The following is a 16,508-nucleotide window of genomic DNA, read 5'->3' as shown; positions in this document are numbered from 1 at the left end:
CCTGCACTGTAATAAATGCAGACAAGAGGAGTCCAAACTCAATCAAAGCTTCGATGTTTATTTTAAGTTTTTAATGGCAACAAAGAGGGTCCTGTGGGCTTGGGCTGCAGACAGTGTAAGTCATTTACACTTGACAATACTGTAATAGCTAAGGGCAAGTGACACCCCTGGGCCTCTGAGCTCTGCGGGGCTACCAGGGCTTTCGGCAGAGGTGCCAGGGAGTCCGGTGACATCTGCAATACAAAGGAAGTGGAATGTTGGCAGCTAATGTAGTACTAGGTTGATTTAATACAGGGAAGAGGTGGTGTTTAGGGCCAAACACGAAGGGGCAAAAAATGAAAGCCTCTCTCCCCTCTGCCTTTTCTCTCCTCAAATGCCCACATAAACTGCGAAGATTCTTCGTACGAGGCTCTGTACGCGATGCCCAGGGCACCAGTGTCAATCTAAATTCGCTCCCACCAGAGTGAAGGGGAAGTTTTCTTCTGTCCCGATGTGAACACTTCAGGGATGCGTGTGTGAACACTTGAGGGACGCGTCCCATACCGCTATCCCGGTTCCAGCAGCTCTGCTTTAGGAGCCGCCGTGCCGCTGTGGCACAGTTCGGTGGGGAAACAACTTTCTTCTCCCTGGGGCTGGATGGGGTGGCGGTGACACACACCGGTCACGGCCACAGCCCCGAGCCGCTGGTCCTGGGGGGGCTCGGAGCGCGGAGCTGGGGGGACAGAGGCTGTGCCTGGGGAGAGGCTGACGGAGCGAAGCGAGAAGCCCTCGCTCTTTTGGTTTCTTTCCAACCATTTTTAGCCGAGGAAGGATGTAATAACATGCCACGGGCAATAAATCACAGTCTAGCTACTCCCCCTGGCTCTCCTCCCCCCGCCCCCGGCCCCTCTATAGCGGGAGGGGCGGAGGGGCCGCCAGCAGCAGAGCGCCGCGGCCGCCGGGACGAGCGGAGCAGAGCGGAGCAGAGCGGAGCAGAGCGGAGCAGAGCAGAGCAGAGCAGAGCAGAGCAGAGCAGCGCCTGCCGCCTCGTCCAGCCAGCCCAGCATGGAGCTCCGCGCCCTGGCGCTGCTCGCCCTCGCCCTGGCCGTCATCTCCCTCTCGGAGGGTAAGTGGGCTGCGGGGCCGGGAGCGATGGTCCCGCGGAATCCCCCGCTCTTCCTCCTCTCCCCGCAGCTGCACCGCTCTCCCGGCCCGGCTCAGATGTGTCTGGGCTGCCAAAGCGATGGCTGTGCAAAGCTGGAAGCAGGCGGGCTCCCATTCCTCCCTCTCCTCCATCCCTCCCTGGCTTTTTTCAAAAAGCTGGCCAAAGCGGTTCTCTCTGCCAAACTCGCCCCAGATTGAAGTCGTCTGGGGGAAGGCTTTCAGCAGCGCTCCGTCTGCAGGGAGGTGGTTTGGCTGCTAAATATGCATATCGACTTTCCCTCTAACAAAAAAACCCCCAACCCTAAAAGTTACCAGGAATTAGAAACAGGCGGTTGTTCGGTACCTCTTCTGTCCCCTGTCGTGGTCTATCTTGCCTCAATCAGGGCAGAGCTGAGTCAAAGCGGTCACTGGGTAGGAATGTACCGCACGGGGATGTTTTGGGGTGCAGGGAGCTGCCGTGACGGGGGGTCTGGGGGTCCGCGGGCTGGCGGCGTGGGGCGCGCAGGCACATCCGACCCGCAGCGCCGAGCCACAGCCCGCCCGCAGCCCGGTGCCAGCTCCAGCTGCCCGGCTGACTCTGCCAGCTGCGCTCCGTGTAAGGCCCCGCGTCCGGACAGCCCCGGAGACAGCGGACACCCGTGCTGTGCCGGGGAGCCCTGTGCCCCGGGGCTCCGGGCGGGACGAGGGTTCTGCCCGCCACCTCTGGGCATCCTCCGGACGCTCCTCCTGCGGCTGGCAGAGATTTGCCGTCTCTCTTTGCCTCGTCGATTGTCCTCTAGCTGGTTTTTCACACCTCCGCTCTCATTCTGTTCTCCCGTTCTGGCCAACGAAACTTGGGTGCTCTCCACCCAGGGAGGTAGAGGATGCCTTCCGGTGCCCTCCTTGTTTAGCCTGAGAGAGTTTAGTTTTCCCGAAAATTTCCCAGTGCCTTTCCGCACAGCAGCCCCGTCCCGCTGGAGCACGGAGCCGGCTCTGCCCTGGAGAGGCTCCAATGTCCCGGGCAGGTGGGCTCCAGCCCCCGCCACATTCGCCGCATCCACTGCCCCGGGGCTGCGGGATGGGAAGCGACAGCGGCAGAGCCGGGGGACCACGGGTGGCAGTGCCAGCTCCAGCCCCCGGCTGCCAGCGTCACCAGCTGCCGAGCGGCTTCCCTCGTCTCTGGAGGGAGGAAGGGACAGGGGCTCTCATCCCCCTTATATCCTTACAGCTGCCCAGCGGCAGCCCGGCTCGCCCCCAGCGCGGCTGCTCTCCTTCCCTGACAGCGGGATAAGCGTGTGTGTCGGGATAAGCGGATATCGGGATAAGCGTGTGGGGACCTGGCTACCTGAGGGAGGAGATGGCTCACAAGGGCTGGAGAGAAACTAGTGTAAGCAAAGTGACCCTACCGTCTTGCGGTGTTTAGAGTGGAGGTTTTTGGCTACTTTGCATGTCTTGAAGTGCTCTCTGCCCTGATCCAGATGAGGGCTTGCAGGGCTGCCTTGTGCTGGGGAGCAGGTGAGCTCTGAATTCTTCTTAGTTACCTGGTAAAGCTGTGTGTCTGTCTATCCCAGCCTCGCTTTCCAGGGAAATGGAGGTGTTCTACACTTAAAAAGTTATCAGCCATCTCCTGATAATGACAAATGCACCCTAGGCTGAACAGAAGTAAAATAATTTCCTCAAATGTTTTGTCAGTTTGTGTCCATCCTGCTTTCCTGGGTATAGATTCCCTCTCTATTCAAGCATCCAGAGCTTCCTAGTCCATACAGCATGTTACTGATAACTGCAGCAGAAGTGAGAACTGACTTCTTGTCCTGTTTCAGTGTGGGTAAGGAGAGGCAGATCCCTGTGGGATGAGGCAGGTACTGTCCAGCACTGACAAGTGGCCACTCTGTGAGAGCCCTTTGTGTGTGCTTTGTCTCTAGAGAGAATCTGTCAGCAAAAGTAGGTGTTCAGAGCCAACAAAACTCAGTTTGAGTTGGAAAACAATAAAACTGTTTATTCTTTAAAAAATTCCAAAACACAAAGTTCTAGTCCAGGCCAAAAGAGATGTTCTCTTTTTGTTAGGTTGGAGGAACGACATCGAGATGTCAAAGGCATCTGGCTGTTCTGTTACTTTTGACTCTATTCGTCCATTTGAACCAAATGTGCCAGACACATAAAGGTCTCAAAAGCTTTGTGTGTGATCACTTATATGTTTTCATGTAATAAGGCAATTAACAGATTATACTAATTTGCTGTACTGAGGGAATGGCTTCAGCTTGTGCTGTTTGGTAGATGTCAGAGAACTCAGAGTACAAATTGGTAGATTAATTAATCAGCTTAATCAGCTCTAATATACATGCAACAACATGTTTCAAATTTTGAAAAGAGATAAGGAATGTATTTGTCAGCCTCAGAGTAAGACCAGAAATGTTCCTGTCCTAAATTACGGCCTCCAAACAGCCCCTTCCCTCTCCTGCTTTTGGAAGATAGGGGCTCATGTGTTGGAAGATGCCACATGCACCAGTTTTCCCTGCTTTTGAGCCTTGGTGATAGCAGAGTGAGACAGGAGTCACTGATTCCCTGTTGGGGATGCAGAGAGCTGACCCAATGGGTGCCACTCGCTGGTGCTCAGTGCCTGCTCCTGATCGCCAAGAAAGGCACACAGAAGAAAATACCAACGGGATTCTTGTGCTGGGAGGGGGTTTGTCATTCCACTGCATCTTGGGGTAAGAGCACACTGATACTGGGGCTTCCCCTCTTCCTTGCTGTGTTAGATGCGTTTTCTCGGTCGGGAAACAACTTTGGGACTTATGTTTAGTCATGGTTAAACTTTCTGTGTTCCAGATTTCAAATGGTATGGGATTGAAAATCCCACCTCGAGTCTGAGGGAGGACAGGATTGCATTATCAAATCGTGGATCTGAACAGTTCATCTCTTGCACGTTGTTTAAGTTAAAGCTGGCTTAAGCTTGGTTGGGACAAGCTTGCAGAGACACTATCCCTGCAGCTGTGCTGAGAGTTGTTTGACTGTATTCAGTTTCAGCCTCCCTTTCCAATACAAATCCACAGATGTGTAGCTGTCAGGCACAGATTTGCAGTGGGAAATCCTAGTGCCTTCCTCACTCCTTTCCACATCAGCACTAGGCAGTCTAATCCATGTTCTCGGGGCTCGCTCTGTGGCCCTCCTTCCTCCTTCCCTGCAGATTATTAACTCACAGGTGGAACCACTGTTGGCAGTGGCAGAAAACTTATAGAAAAGTCCTTCAGTTTTTTCGATTTATAGCCCAGATTCTGGTGTGAATCAGGAGAAGTTCTATTCCCACTGATCGGTTCCTCTCCTGTGGGATCTGATTCTGTCTCATCTCTTGGTAGAGACACTGGGAAAAAAAAGGGCCTTCTCTCTTCAGGACGGGCCAATTTCACCCTGTTGTCTGTGGTTATGCGTGCTAGAGACAGGCATCGATTAATGTGCAATATATGTAGATCTGCTGTGGTTGAAAACCTGTCTCTTTTCTCACCTTCCTAGACAGCTGTTTAGGAATTCCAAGCCCTTCCTGGCTCTTTATCTCCCCATTTGCCTTGAAAGGGAACTGGGTTTGGATGCTGCAAGTATTCCTGTGTGGCTAAACAAACAGGATGGCGGATTGCCATATGGGATCTCAAGCCCTGCCAGATATAGATCTGACCATCTACAGCATGAACCAGATTTTAAGGCTTAGGTGTATGAATTTAATTCCTCCCGGAGGCTGAAAACTGCTCCACTGGGAAATTCTTTAAAATCTTAGGCATCTCTTAGACTTCCAGGCAAGGCTTCTGTGCTTGTATTTTATTGTGCATGGAGCTTTCAGACTTACAGTCCGATGAAGACCTTACTTAGGTGCACTTGATTGTCAGTAATTAAGTGGTCCCATAGAGAAATCGGGCAGCAGGGGCTGTGGTGGGCGCCAGGCTGCTTTCCTCAGTCCTGCATGCATATACATGGCAGATTTTTAGCCTAAGGGGTTAATCTTAATTCTGTCCCTAGTGATGGCAGTGACAGAACTCTCATCCAGCCTGGTGGCCCCTGAATAGTGTATTGGGGACGCCCTGGCTGATAACTGTCTCCTCGATTGCCTTACTTAGCCGCAGGCTAGAAATTCAGAAGACTCGGAGTGTCTGATGTGAAACCGCTGGGATCTCGCCTCTCTGAGGCAGCCGCAGCTCCTTGTGCGGGTACCTCTGCTGGGAGCCGGGGCTGCTGCGGCGGGGAGAGGTCAGCTGGGCCTGGGAACGCCTGCAAAGCCAGAGCCTTTCTGTAGCCGCTAAGTCCCCTGTGAAAAGCCTGCACCTGAGCCGAGCTGGTTTGATCTGAACTCTCTGGAATTCATCTCTTTCTTCTGGCTACCTTCTAATTTGGCCTCGGGTCAAAATCGTTTGAGTAGAACAACACGGAGGACAAGTGCCCCCTCTTTTGGCCTTTATCTTGTCTAATTACGGGGAGCATCCCTGTACAATGGCGCGGCTCCTTATTCTAATCTCTTCCATTTTACTTATCTCCATCTTCTCTCCCTCTTCTTTTGTCTTCCAAAATCCCACGCACCCTTGTTGAAAGGCCGGGCGCTGAGCTGAATGGATTGTGCTCTGAGCTGTGGGCAAATGCTCTCCCAAAGCTACAGCTTTTCTGCTGCTTTTTTCCCCACCTGCATATTCGGAGGGGGTTTATTTCTGTGAGGCCTGAGCGGTGTTATCTGTGCTGCTGACCGGGAGCCAGAGGTAACGTGTCCTTTCCCTCCCTTTTTCCCGCAGAGAAACCCGTCAGCCTGACTTACCGATGTCCCTGTCGATTCTACGAGAGCAACGTGGCAAGAGCCAATATTAAGCACCTCAAAATCCTCTCCACACCCAACTGCTCACTTCAGATTGTGTAAGTCTCTTGGTCATTTCAGCTGGGTGCAAATGTGGGCTGTCAGAAAGAAGGGTCACAGAGCTGGTGCCTGCCCTGGTGGTTGAGTTTCAGTCTGCCTCATGCCATGGCTCCCAATTCATCTCTTCACTCCCTGTGTCAGGGACAGCTGGACCCTGCTTTACCCCATGTAAAGGAGCCCAGCTGTTGTTTCCCAGCTGTGTTCTCTGTGATGTCCCCATCACTGTGTGATCCCATGTGCTGTTCCCCAGTGGGTATGTGAGCAGGAATGTCAGACAGGCTGTGCATTGCCTTGGATGTGGATCTTCTCACCCTGGGTAAAATCTTCACAGTGGTCTGAGTCTTCTAATGGGTCACTTCTCCACGGAGTGGAGCTCAACAAGCAAAAGGAATTCCTGTGTTTCATGTATCCTCTGCAGTAGGTACAGACCCTGGAAATGTGATGGCTTAATCTAGGGATGCTTGCCAGGCAGGGACTGACTCAGTAAACTGCAGCAGAACAGAAAAATGGCCTCCCAATGGAAAATAGCCCCCCCCCTTTTTTTTTTTTTTGCTGGAAAAGCAATCCTCATTTTCAGGAAATGTGATTTTGTTTGTTTGTCTTTGTAGATGTGTGTGTATGTGTATGTTTTAGGAAGGTCTTTTTTTTCACTTCTTCATGGGTGATCCCCTCTCAAAATTCAAAACCTTCTCAAGAAAAAAACTCCCCAGCATTCATCTTTTCATTGCAAGGGAACCTTACTACTCTCAACTTCTGTTAACCTCTATAAGAGGGTGTCAGGGACAAGGTTTGGTTTCTGTGCAGTGATCCCATTACTGGTTCTGTCTTTGACCCATATGTTGAGCCCTTCCTCTTGCAACTCAAATGCTGTAAAAATCAATTTTTGTCTTTCAAAACCTTTGCACTCAGAAAACTGATGTGGTTTCATGAGATTGCTCAGGAATGTATGTGAGCGGTTATCCATTCATGAACCAATTTTTATTAGTACAGGTTTTTTCTGTCTTAAACCACTCTGTGTATATCACACTCATTTTATCATGTGCCTTCTGCCTTAGGATTTGGTGGAAGACAGTGAGAAAAATGTAAGCCTCAGCTGAGAAATAATTTCCTTTCAGAAAAATGGCAAAACCAGCTGTGACTATCTCCGATCTCTACCTTTAAACAATTTTGGCAGCAAGCATGCACTAGTGCATGGATTTGTGCTCTGGGACTGTCAGTGATGTCGTAAGAATCCCAGTGCTAAGGCTTTTTAGATGATCTGGAATTATCTGGACTAGTTTCAGGAAAATGTCAGCATTTAAGACAGGATAGAGTATATATTTATCTCTTAACATAGGATTATAGTAATTAGAGATAAATAAGAGCATGAAATGCAAAACCAGAAACATCTCACATTCTTGCCCATTCCTGACCCAAATGTGTTTGTGTGGGGTACACACAGAACATATGAACGTATAGTTAACCCTGTTTTTGTTACTTTGACAAGCAAGGTACTTGATACATCCCTCCAAATACCCTCGAAACATGACTTTTAACTAGGTCTTCATCAAAACAGGAGATGAAATAACTCAAAGCCAACACATGAATTTTTCATCTCAATTAATTTTAAGCATTAAACAACAAAGGTGTAAATAAAGTAAAATCTGCCATTTTCAGGAATAGAGAACTAAGTGAAATATACAGTTGCTAGGAGATATTTTCTGAGTTTATTGTTTGGGGTTTTTTGTTTTGGTTGAGGTTTTTAGTTTTGTTTTTGTTTGCTTGTTTGTTTGTTTTTTCACAAGTATATTTTCCTTTTTGGTTAAGGGTAGTTGTACTTGAACAAAAAGCCTAAGAGCAGACTTTTTTCTTTCGTTCTATTGAAATCATCTCTCCAAATTCAGGGAACTCTTCTGTCAATGTCTACTTCTACAAAGTCCACACTAAATTCCTTGCTTTTCAGTACAGGGAAATGAGCATTTTTAGCAAGCAGACACCTAAACCAGTCCAGGTTAAACACTCCATACAATTTCCTGTGTCTCCTCCTTGCACATGGAACAGGGGCTTGCAGGCTCAGAAATGAGTGTCTGAAGCAATCAGTGTGTCAGTATGAGGTGAGAGGAATTGTGTTGAATGTGGCTGGAGACTGGTTACGTGTGCTTCTGCTTCTGTACCCTGTGAGGTCAGCTCAAAAATTCCCAGGCATTGCTCACATCAGCAAATCCATTCTTACACACTGTTGGTATCACTTAACTGGAAATGCTCCAGCTTGGCACTGCTCTAAGGGAAATATGAATCAGGCCCATTCATCTCTGTGCTGGAGCAGGGGTTGCAGGACTGATCCTTGATGTGTTTATGTTACAATTGTGTTGTTGCATAACTTCAGACCAAGGAGCCTTTTTGACCTCTTATTTCTTACACCATCATTTTATATTCTGCAGATTTCATTTTATAAAGGGAGGAACATTATGGCTTCCACCCAGCAAATGTTTAAACAAGTACTGGACTTCTTCATATGGGCACTTCCATAAAATTGCTGTTCTCTGCACTTTCCCAAGGCAGGCAGGCTGTTAAGTGGGAAATTTCGGAGCATCTGGGGCAGAGGCAGGGTGCTGCAGGGAATGTGGGAGATAACAGCTCTTTCTAGGTCCTGAGATCCCTGGAGGGTGAAACCCGTTGATGAGAAGCTATTTGTCCTGTTTCTGAATGAAAGATTCAGGGAGCCCAAGTGTCAAATTCACAGAGAATTCGAATTAGCTAAAAAATTTGCAGTGGGAAGTGCAGCTTGGACATGCAGGAGAAACCCCTCAGGAGGTTTCTGCCTTTGGTTGCAATGCTGAGTGAATACATGAGGAGAAACTTGCCTCTGGCACTATGGCACTTTCAGTTGTCTTCCTCCCTGCAACCTGTTAATTCAGTCTTGGATAAAACAAAAAGCTAACAAGTGACCACACCCTTTCTTTCAGAACATCCATGAGGTGTCTGTCCTCAAAACATGTGAAACTTCAGTTTGGGGTTGAATTTAAAGAATTTAAAAGCTGTTTTAAATCAATTACTTGCAAAAATTACCTAAATTTACCATGTCAGTATTTCCAAATGAAATTTTTCTGTTGATGACAGTGAGCTCTCATTCATGGTCCAGGTATGAATTGGAAGTCTTACATTGAAATTTTGTGTCTGTTCCACTCTCACATTATTCCCAGTACAGACCACAAGAGCCTGTCAAAGGAGAGAGATGGTTTCCAAGCCAGGGATATTTATGATAGGTGAGGGAGGTCAAGGATGGGAGAAATAATTCACATCTTCATGGGTTAACCAAAAGCAGCACTGGCACCCAAGGAAAATAAGGCACAGTGGGGGGGGAAGTGGGTGTGGGCTGAGGAATTTGCACACCAGACTCACTCTGACTTTTCTCCTTTGGCAGTGCAAGGCTCAAGAGCAACAGCAAGCAAGTGTGCATTGATCCCAAGTTAAAGTGGATCCAGGAATATCTGGAGAAAGCTTTAAACAAGTAAGGCAAGAGACAAATGGACTTAACAGCTAACATCCTGAATTATTAAAGGGTAGAACATTAAGGGCTGGCTTTTACCATGTGGACAAAGTACTTGTGGAATCAGATATTGTTTCAAAGAAGGGTTTGGAGTTGACATAATTTGTATTAAAACAACAGTTTCTAATATATCCTAGATGTTAAACTAAGAATTTTGCCAGGGTTTGAGGCAAAAATTGTGCTAATGAGTATGTTCTGGGGTCCCGAACTCATCCTCTTCAAAAAAAAAAAAGCTGTTCTCCCAAGGAAAATTCTTCCTTTAATGCCCTTTCTTCTCCAGCCAAACTACAATTTCTTGAGAATCTATATCGTTCCGGTGTCTTTGGAGCCCCTTCTCCATGTTACACTGGGTGTCTGCTTGCACAGGCAGCCGAGGCCTTGGGATTCTTGGTGCTAAAAATTGTTTCTCTGCTGCCCACTGTGAATGCTGTTAATGCTGGCCAAGGCACGATGGGCTACCATGAATAAGTCTTTCCCACAATACCAGAGGAAAGCCAGCCAAACTTGGCAAATTCAGACTTTTTAAACCTGTTTTTATTCCCCTTGAAAATAGTTGATCATGCCTACTTTGAGGTGGACTCATTCCATCTCTGTTCAATGTTGTGCTGAGCAGAGCAGCACCGAGCACGTTTTTGTGCTGAGCTGCAGGGAAGGGCTCCAGCCCTCAGCACTGAAAATGGTACATACCAAAGGATGGTACAAAGCATTCCCTTGCTTGCCCAGAGCCCTGGGCTGAGCTTGGTTCAGCAGCAACATTTTGGCCAGCTAGCCTACCTGTGCACTCAGTATCCCTGCCACCCTTCCATCACATTCCCACCCCGCGTAACTGCGCTGTAACCCTGCTGAACCCTGTCCCCCCTGCATCTCTAGGGTGAAGGCAGGGCTGGAATCCAATCATTTGCCAAAACACTGTATTACTGGGGAAGGTATGGCCCCAGGGCAGATGAGGGGCACAGGCACCTGAATGGCCTCCACTGTTTCCTTTGTAAATGCATCTGCCAAACAAGGGTCAGAGTTAAAAAAAGAAAAAAAAAATACTTTGTCCGCTTGTGTTTTTACAATAAGCAAGGGGGAAAATGCCACCAGAAGTAGAGAGATTCCTCCATGTGTCCCTTTTGGGGACTGCACTGGGGCCAAGAGTGAGGAGGAAGAAGGAAGGAAGCCAGCTAACTAAGCCAATGTGATTCCAGCCCTGACAGCTCCTCCCATCTCATCTGATGCTCAGTGCCTTCTTTGCTGCCAGCACTCAGCCCTTTTGTCCTCTGGACAAATTCTCTGCAGTGGTAATCCAGGTTAATGCTGCCAGAATGGCTTTGGATTTAGGCACAACTGAACCAAAGAGCAGGATGTGGCCCATACTGAATATCCTAGGGACCTGAGCCACTTGGTTTTACAAACTGGGAAAACCTGCTCAAGTTTCTGTTTACTATCATCCCCAACCTGAGATTTAGGAGGCGTTTTAGAAATCTGCAAGGTTGGGCCAATATGATTATGTGCCTGTCTGACTTAGGGGAGCAACTCAGCTGGAACATGTTCTGCTCTCACTACCACTAGTGAAGATCTGAGACCAGCTCTGCTGAAACCAGTGAGTCTGCCTGATCTCCAGCCAGATTCTGGGTTTTCTTTAATAATGCTAATACAGAAGCGATTCTGCCAATTTGGTGGATTCATCCTGGTTTACATTGAGTAACAAGAGAGAATTTGGTCCCAGCTTTGTGAAATAAGATGACAGAAAGCATATATCTCCATCACCTAATCCTGTAATCATGGCATTGTGTTCATTTTCCACCTAGTAATGCTAGCACCAGTGGCATTTTCATGCCTCACAGACAGTCAGGGCTCTGTCTGTAGCATTTTCACAAGGCATGTTTTTGATATATTTTAGTGCACAGCTTTGACTTCTTCAATGAAATGTACTTTGGAATATATTTATAGCGCATCAAACAATTCATATATTTGAATTGGAGCCATATGAATGTTGGTAGTTTAAAACACCGATATCCCTCTAAACTACTAACAGCTTGTAAAATGAATCTATATAGATCTATAAATGTTAATGTAGCTATCAGTTTCAATCAGCCATATATTATATTTTTTCACTTGTACCGAAATTGTATGAAATGTGACATTACCCTATATGCACTAGCAATAAAATGGCTAATTGTTTCATGTTATGAAAACCCAATTGTACATGGGAATTTATTTTTCTGGAATAAAATCAATACGTTTTGTAGAAAGGGCTCTTGTAATTGTTTAAGTAGAATCCAAACCGTGAAGACATCTTAATCTGTACCAGTACTTCAATATGAAAATATCTTCAGTGTTATAATCTGCAGCTAAGGGCAAGGAAAAGTTCTTAAAAGAGTAGTCCAATACAGTTTAATATGAAACCAGAAGTGGTTTTTACTAGGGAATTATTTTGCTCACTAATTCCGCTTAGCATTTATTATTGCTTTATATTCATCACATCTCCATATAATATATACATGAGACATCAGTAAAACACATTCAGGCTGTCAGGAATCCAAATTCCTTAACTGGCTTTAAAAATCATTGTGCAGCTGCTGTGGCCAACATCATCCAACATTCATCCACTGTCATGTTAATACAGTCCCACTTCAGAGCTCCCCTCGCTTCAAGATGCTGGAGTCCATTAAGCTCAGTGGCTACTGCAGGAGAGATTTGATGGATCTGGAGAAGATAACAAACTCACATGGGAAAAATCTTTCCAATAAGCCAGCTGGGAGAAAGGAAAAGAAACTCTGAATGTGTAGGGGCTGGCTGTGTTGGCAGCCAAGCCCTGCTGCTGCCTTCCAAACCCTGATGTGGCAGCTCTTCCTAATTTCTAACCTAATTTGTAAGTAACAGTTGAAGTACAAGGTACCAGAAGAACAGACTCCCAATATTCCACCAAGCATGTGCTGGGTCAAGGCCCCACACGAAGGGGGACAATGTGGGTGTTTATTTTTACAGCCTTGTTTTAAGGCACCAAATGCCTTTAACCCACTCAGAGCAGCCACTGGTTCTTGCTGATGTCAGCAAGAATACTGGGTGGGAAGCCAGAAATCCAGCTCCCCCTCTGCTTCCTCTGTACCTCAGGGGGAGCCTTTTGGATGGTGAGGCTCCTGACTGAGAAGTTCTGGAAGGCATTTGAGGAGGCTTTGGCATTTTGGGTAAAATGGTTGTTCTGGCCTCAGGGTTTGCAAATGTTCTTCCACCAGGATGCTTTTACTTGTCTGGCGTTTCTCTCAGACAGGGGTTATATGAAAGGGGATGTTACATTGCACCCTGCCAGCAAGATACGAAGGGACCATAAGATAAATGTGAATGAGGCCTTTGTATATGGATAATTTATGGCAGTCTTTTTCTTGTATTTTTGTTTTAATTTAGACCACGTCATCGCACTCATAAAAAAAAGCAACAGAAGAAACGGGGCCCACTCTGCCCTTCCCGTGCAACACCACTAAAGTCTCCAGGGAGAAAGAATGGTAGGAGGCATTAGTTTCTGAGCTGGGACACCTCAGGTTGAAGTCCCTGCTCTTCCATTGACCATGTTATGGGACCTTGGGCAAATATATTAGCCTATCCAGACCTCCATTTCCCCCCATATTTGTTGAGGATAGCATCTGTCCCCTTCCACCAAAAGAGTATTATAGAGATGAAACTCTCAAAACAGGGGAAAAGCTTAGCTACAACAGATGTGGGATGATTTTCCCATTTTTTAAATGGGAATTATAAAATTTACAAAATTTTACAAATGGGAAAATGGACACACAAAGAGACCAAAATAAACCTGAAGCAAAGACAAAGTCAAAAACAGGGTAAAGGTTTGGGAGCCCTATTTATTTTAGCTCCAATATCAAATTGACGAGTTAAACTATAACAGGTTTATATTCGCCACTGGTGTTTTTTAATGAGAAATGCAACGCCACGTGGTGACAGCATGATGTGGTGCATGGGTGACTTTCCTATGGGAGATGCTAGCAAGCCCCGTGGAATGGTGTTATACATGCCAGTGCTCTGGGTGTCCCAGGTTTTTGTTCCTCACAAGGGTAGTTTGTCCTACATTTCTGCATCAAGACATATAGGGTTACTGCTGTGGGATGTTGGAAAAGATATCTCCAGAGGAGAAGTTTTCCTCATGGTTTAGTCATTGTCTTTGTGCCTAGATGAGTTTTCTGAGGCTGCCTTTACTGGGAGTCACAGTCTCTAGCTGTGGTCACAGAGCCCTAGTTGTCCAGCAGGCATTGGAAGGGATGTTAGTCAAGACAAGCTGAGACATCAGTATTTGAATAGCTGGTGTTGACCCTCTGCCACTTGTAACTGAGTCTTAGTGACCTCATCTAGGTTGCAAAAGGCCACCAGCCTGGAGCAGGAGCAGGAGTCACTTCAGACAAAACCTGGAGGCCACCAGCACAAAGTGGCTCCTTGTTCTGGGTGAACCACACACACGAGACACTTGCACTTTGCTGTGATGCCTAACCCACACTCTCCTGGGTACCATGCTCACACTGAGCATGGCACACGCCATTTGTCTGCACCCCACCTGTGCTCCCTCCCTCAGCCCTCCAGGGCTCACAGTGTAGTGCCTGCCTGCCTGTCACCTCACCTCACTGGGCAGCTGGTCACCACAAGCTCTGGTGTGGTCCCCAGCTGCTCACTCCAGGTGAGGTGCCCGGGTAGGGAGGCTCAGGGTGGCTCCTGGCTGGCAGAACACTGCCTGCCTCTACTCTCCAGCCACCCCACGGTGGAAGCCAAACAAGAGCAGAGCATGGGCTGCCCTCTACGTTCCTCCATCCTCACAGAGACCTGGCACTCTCTGGAGCTGCAGTCCATGAGCTCCATCAGAGCTGTGGGATAGGAGCAAATAGAGGAGGCATTCCCAGTGCCACTTACTCTGCTACTGGGGCTGCTCACAAATTATTAATCTCTCCTTTCCCTGCTGTATTCTTTGCCCACCGACAATTCTCTGCTCTGGCTTTCAAGTCCAGAATAAGCTTTCTAGCCAGCCTTCCTACTGTATTGGTTCTGAACACCTTACTAACTGTGATGAGCACAACCTGCCCAAAATAACACCCATTGCTGGGTTTGCCCTGCTGGGTCCCAGTAGCTCCTTGTGGAGAACTTCTCCCAAAATGTCCAGCAATTACTGGTTGGAGGGGCTGCCTTTGGGTTAGTCCAGACACAGATTTGCTGTTTGACTAGGCCTGATAGCAAAGCTTTTGCAACTGAAATAAACCTTAATAGTGTTTCACTTTCTTCTTCATCAACAGGAGGTTCAAGATGTAAGAGGCAAGCATTGTAAGCCGTCTACAGGATTTCTTACTGTAGGACCCAGAGAGCAGATAACCAGTATTAGGGACTGAATACATTTCACTGCTAACATGCAGCACAAAAGCAACGCTTCACGCAATTCCAAAGGTTTTTTCCTTGGTTCTTTTTGTTTTTGTTTTTTTTTTTTTTTTTTTTTTTTGGTTTGGTTTTTTTTCCCCTTGCACAAATTGGCTTGCTTTCATAGTGCTATTTTTATATAGTAAGATGTAACTATTTGAGAAAAATATGAATTTATACAGGTTGGTTTATTACCTAGCACTGGGGGCAGATACCAATTTAAACTAACCCTGTTATTATATGACATTTTATTTCCTTTGTTGTGTAGAGGTCCTGCTTTATTTAACTTTCTTTTGGTTCATGCAAGTCTCCTGGAGTTTTAAACCTAGAAGGACATGAACTGTACAGTGCAATGATGTTGTGTAAGTAGTTGGTGGAACTCCTTGCCTCCAGAAGTCATAGAGGCCAAGAACATAGGAAGGCTCAAAAGCATCAGACTGATGACAATAGACAACATTACCCTGGGTGGCATTTACAGATATTTTGGGTGAGCGATTAAACTCAGGGCTACAGGGCTAAAGCCCTTCTCTGAAGATCAGAACCCTTGCTGACAGCTGTGAGCATCTGGATCAATGCACATCTGGTGCTGCAAGGTGCTAATACTTGGTTTGTAGCAGTTGTGTGTGTTAGGAGCCACAACACAGTTCTGATGTCATCAGGCATTTCCTATGTTCCTGTGTTTCTGATGATAAATTTAGCAAAAAAAAAAAAAAAAAAGGAATGGGTTATCAAAGCTCTGACCACAAGATCATGTTGCAAGCTGCTGGAGGAGTCAGATACGCTGCCATGCACCAGGGATCTCTCACCCATCCATAAGAGGGGACTTCAGCTTGCCTGTCTGGCTTTGCACTGAAGTAGGCTGAGATTTATTCACCCTTCACCAACCATGAACAGTTGTACCTGCCTGAGGGCAGCCACACCCCTGATTGCTATGGAGATACCCAGAAGAGGATTTGTGGCCACACCTTGGAGAAGAGAGATGCCTGGGGCAGGAGGGGGTCTGCGCAGTTTGTGGAAGGAGAGGTGTTTCACCGGTGTGGAAATGAAGGCCAGTTCACCAGCTATCAGGGGTTTGCTGGTGCACAGGATAGCCTCTGGAATGCCCTTTGCAAAGCACAGCCTGGGACAGGCACCACTCCTTGCACTGATCCCCTAAGCCAGAAGTTTCTTCCTCCTTATTCCTTCCTGTATACACAATATCTGCTACATGGTATGGAGAGACATCTGCAGCACTGCAAGGATCATGTCATGCTGTGCACTGAGATCTGGGGGGAAGCACATTTGTGCAGCACAATGCTTGTGTTTGTATGTATCTGTGTTTGTATTGTCAACAAAAAAATGTTGTAAGAGTGTTGTTTTTAAGCTGGTTGATTCAAAAGAAATCTTCCCTCTTCCCTGCAGCCTATGTCAGGAACACTGAGAGGAGTGTTTCACACTCCCTTTTGTGGTAGGCAACTTTAGTGCCACAGAGGCACTTTGGCTATCCAGGGACTCCATTATTTCCATGTGGATTCAGGTAAAAATCTTGTCTTTTCCTTTCTGCAAAACCAGGGCTATTGCAGAGAGGCCTTCAGCTGGGAA

At 47.1% G+C, this 16,508-nt stretch overlaps 1 protein-coding gene across 3 annotated transcripts; it reads left to right on the top strand.

Moving 5' to 3' along the window:
• The first annotated feature begins 820 nt into the window (after nt 1-820).
• On the top strand, nt 821-15,673 carry CXCL12 (C-X-C motif chemokine ligand 12). 3 transcript variants are annotated; one of them, XM_074544959.1, is made up of 5 exons: nt 821-1,105; nt 5,889-6,006; nt 9,411-9,497; nt 12,927-13,024; nt 14,810-15,673. In XM_074544959.1, exons 1-5 carry the CDS (start codon nt 1,045-1,047, stop codon nt 14,839-14,841), a joined length of 396 nt encoding a protein of 131 aa, XP_074401060.1. In that variant the 5' UTR covers nt 821-1,044; the 3' UTR covers nt 14,842-15,673. The 3 variants fall into 3 exon arrangements, with proteins under 3 accessions (XP_074401060.1, XP_074401061.1, XP_074401062.1); XM_074544960.1 differs by lacking the exons at nt 12,927-13,024; nt 14,810-15,673 and adding an exon at nt 11,047-11,321 and having other exon boundaries at nt 849-1,105; XM_074544961.1 differs by lacking the exon at nt 12,927-13,024 and having other exon boundaries at nt 861-1,105.
• Nucleotides 15,674-16,508: the final 835 nt, after the last annotated feature.

This window comes from Zonotrichia albicollis, chromosome 7 (genome assembly GCF_047830755.1).
Source record: "Zonotrichia albicollis isolate bZonAlb1 chromosome 7, bZonAlb1.hap1, whole genome shotgun sequence".
Classification (NCBI taxonomy): Eukaryota; Metazoa; Chordata; class Aves; order Passeriformes; family Passerellidae; genus Zonotrichia; species Zonotrichia albicollis.
Note: the sequence above shows the minus strand (reverse complement) of the source record. Positions and strands in the feature narration are given on the sequence as shown.

Excerpts from the sequence above, each read along its gene's own strand:
- CXCL12 (XM_074544959.1), top strand. The coding sequence starts at position 1,045 with ATGGAGCTCCGCGCCCTGGCGCTGCTCGCCCTCGCCCTGGCCGTCATC. Across the intron at positions 1,106-5,888 it reads CGTCATCTCCCTCTCGGAGG|AGAAACCCGTCAGCCTGACT; the intron begins GTAAGTGGGCTG and ends TTTTTCCCGCAG. Across the intron at positions 6,007-9,410 it reads AACTGCTCACTTCAGATTGT|TGCAAGGCTCAAGAGCAACA; the intron begins GTAAGTCTCTTG and ends CTCCTTTGGCAG.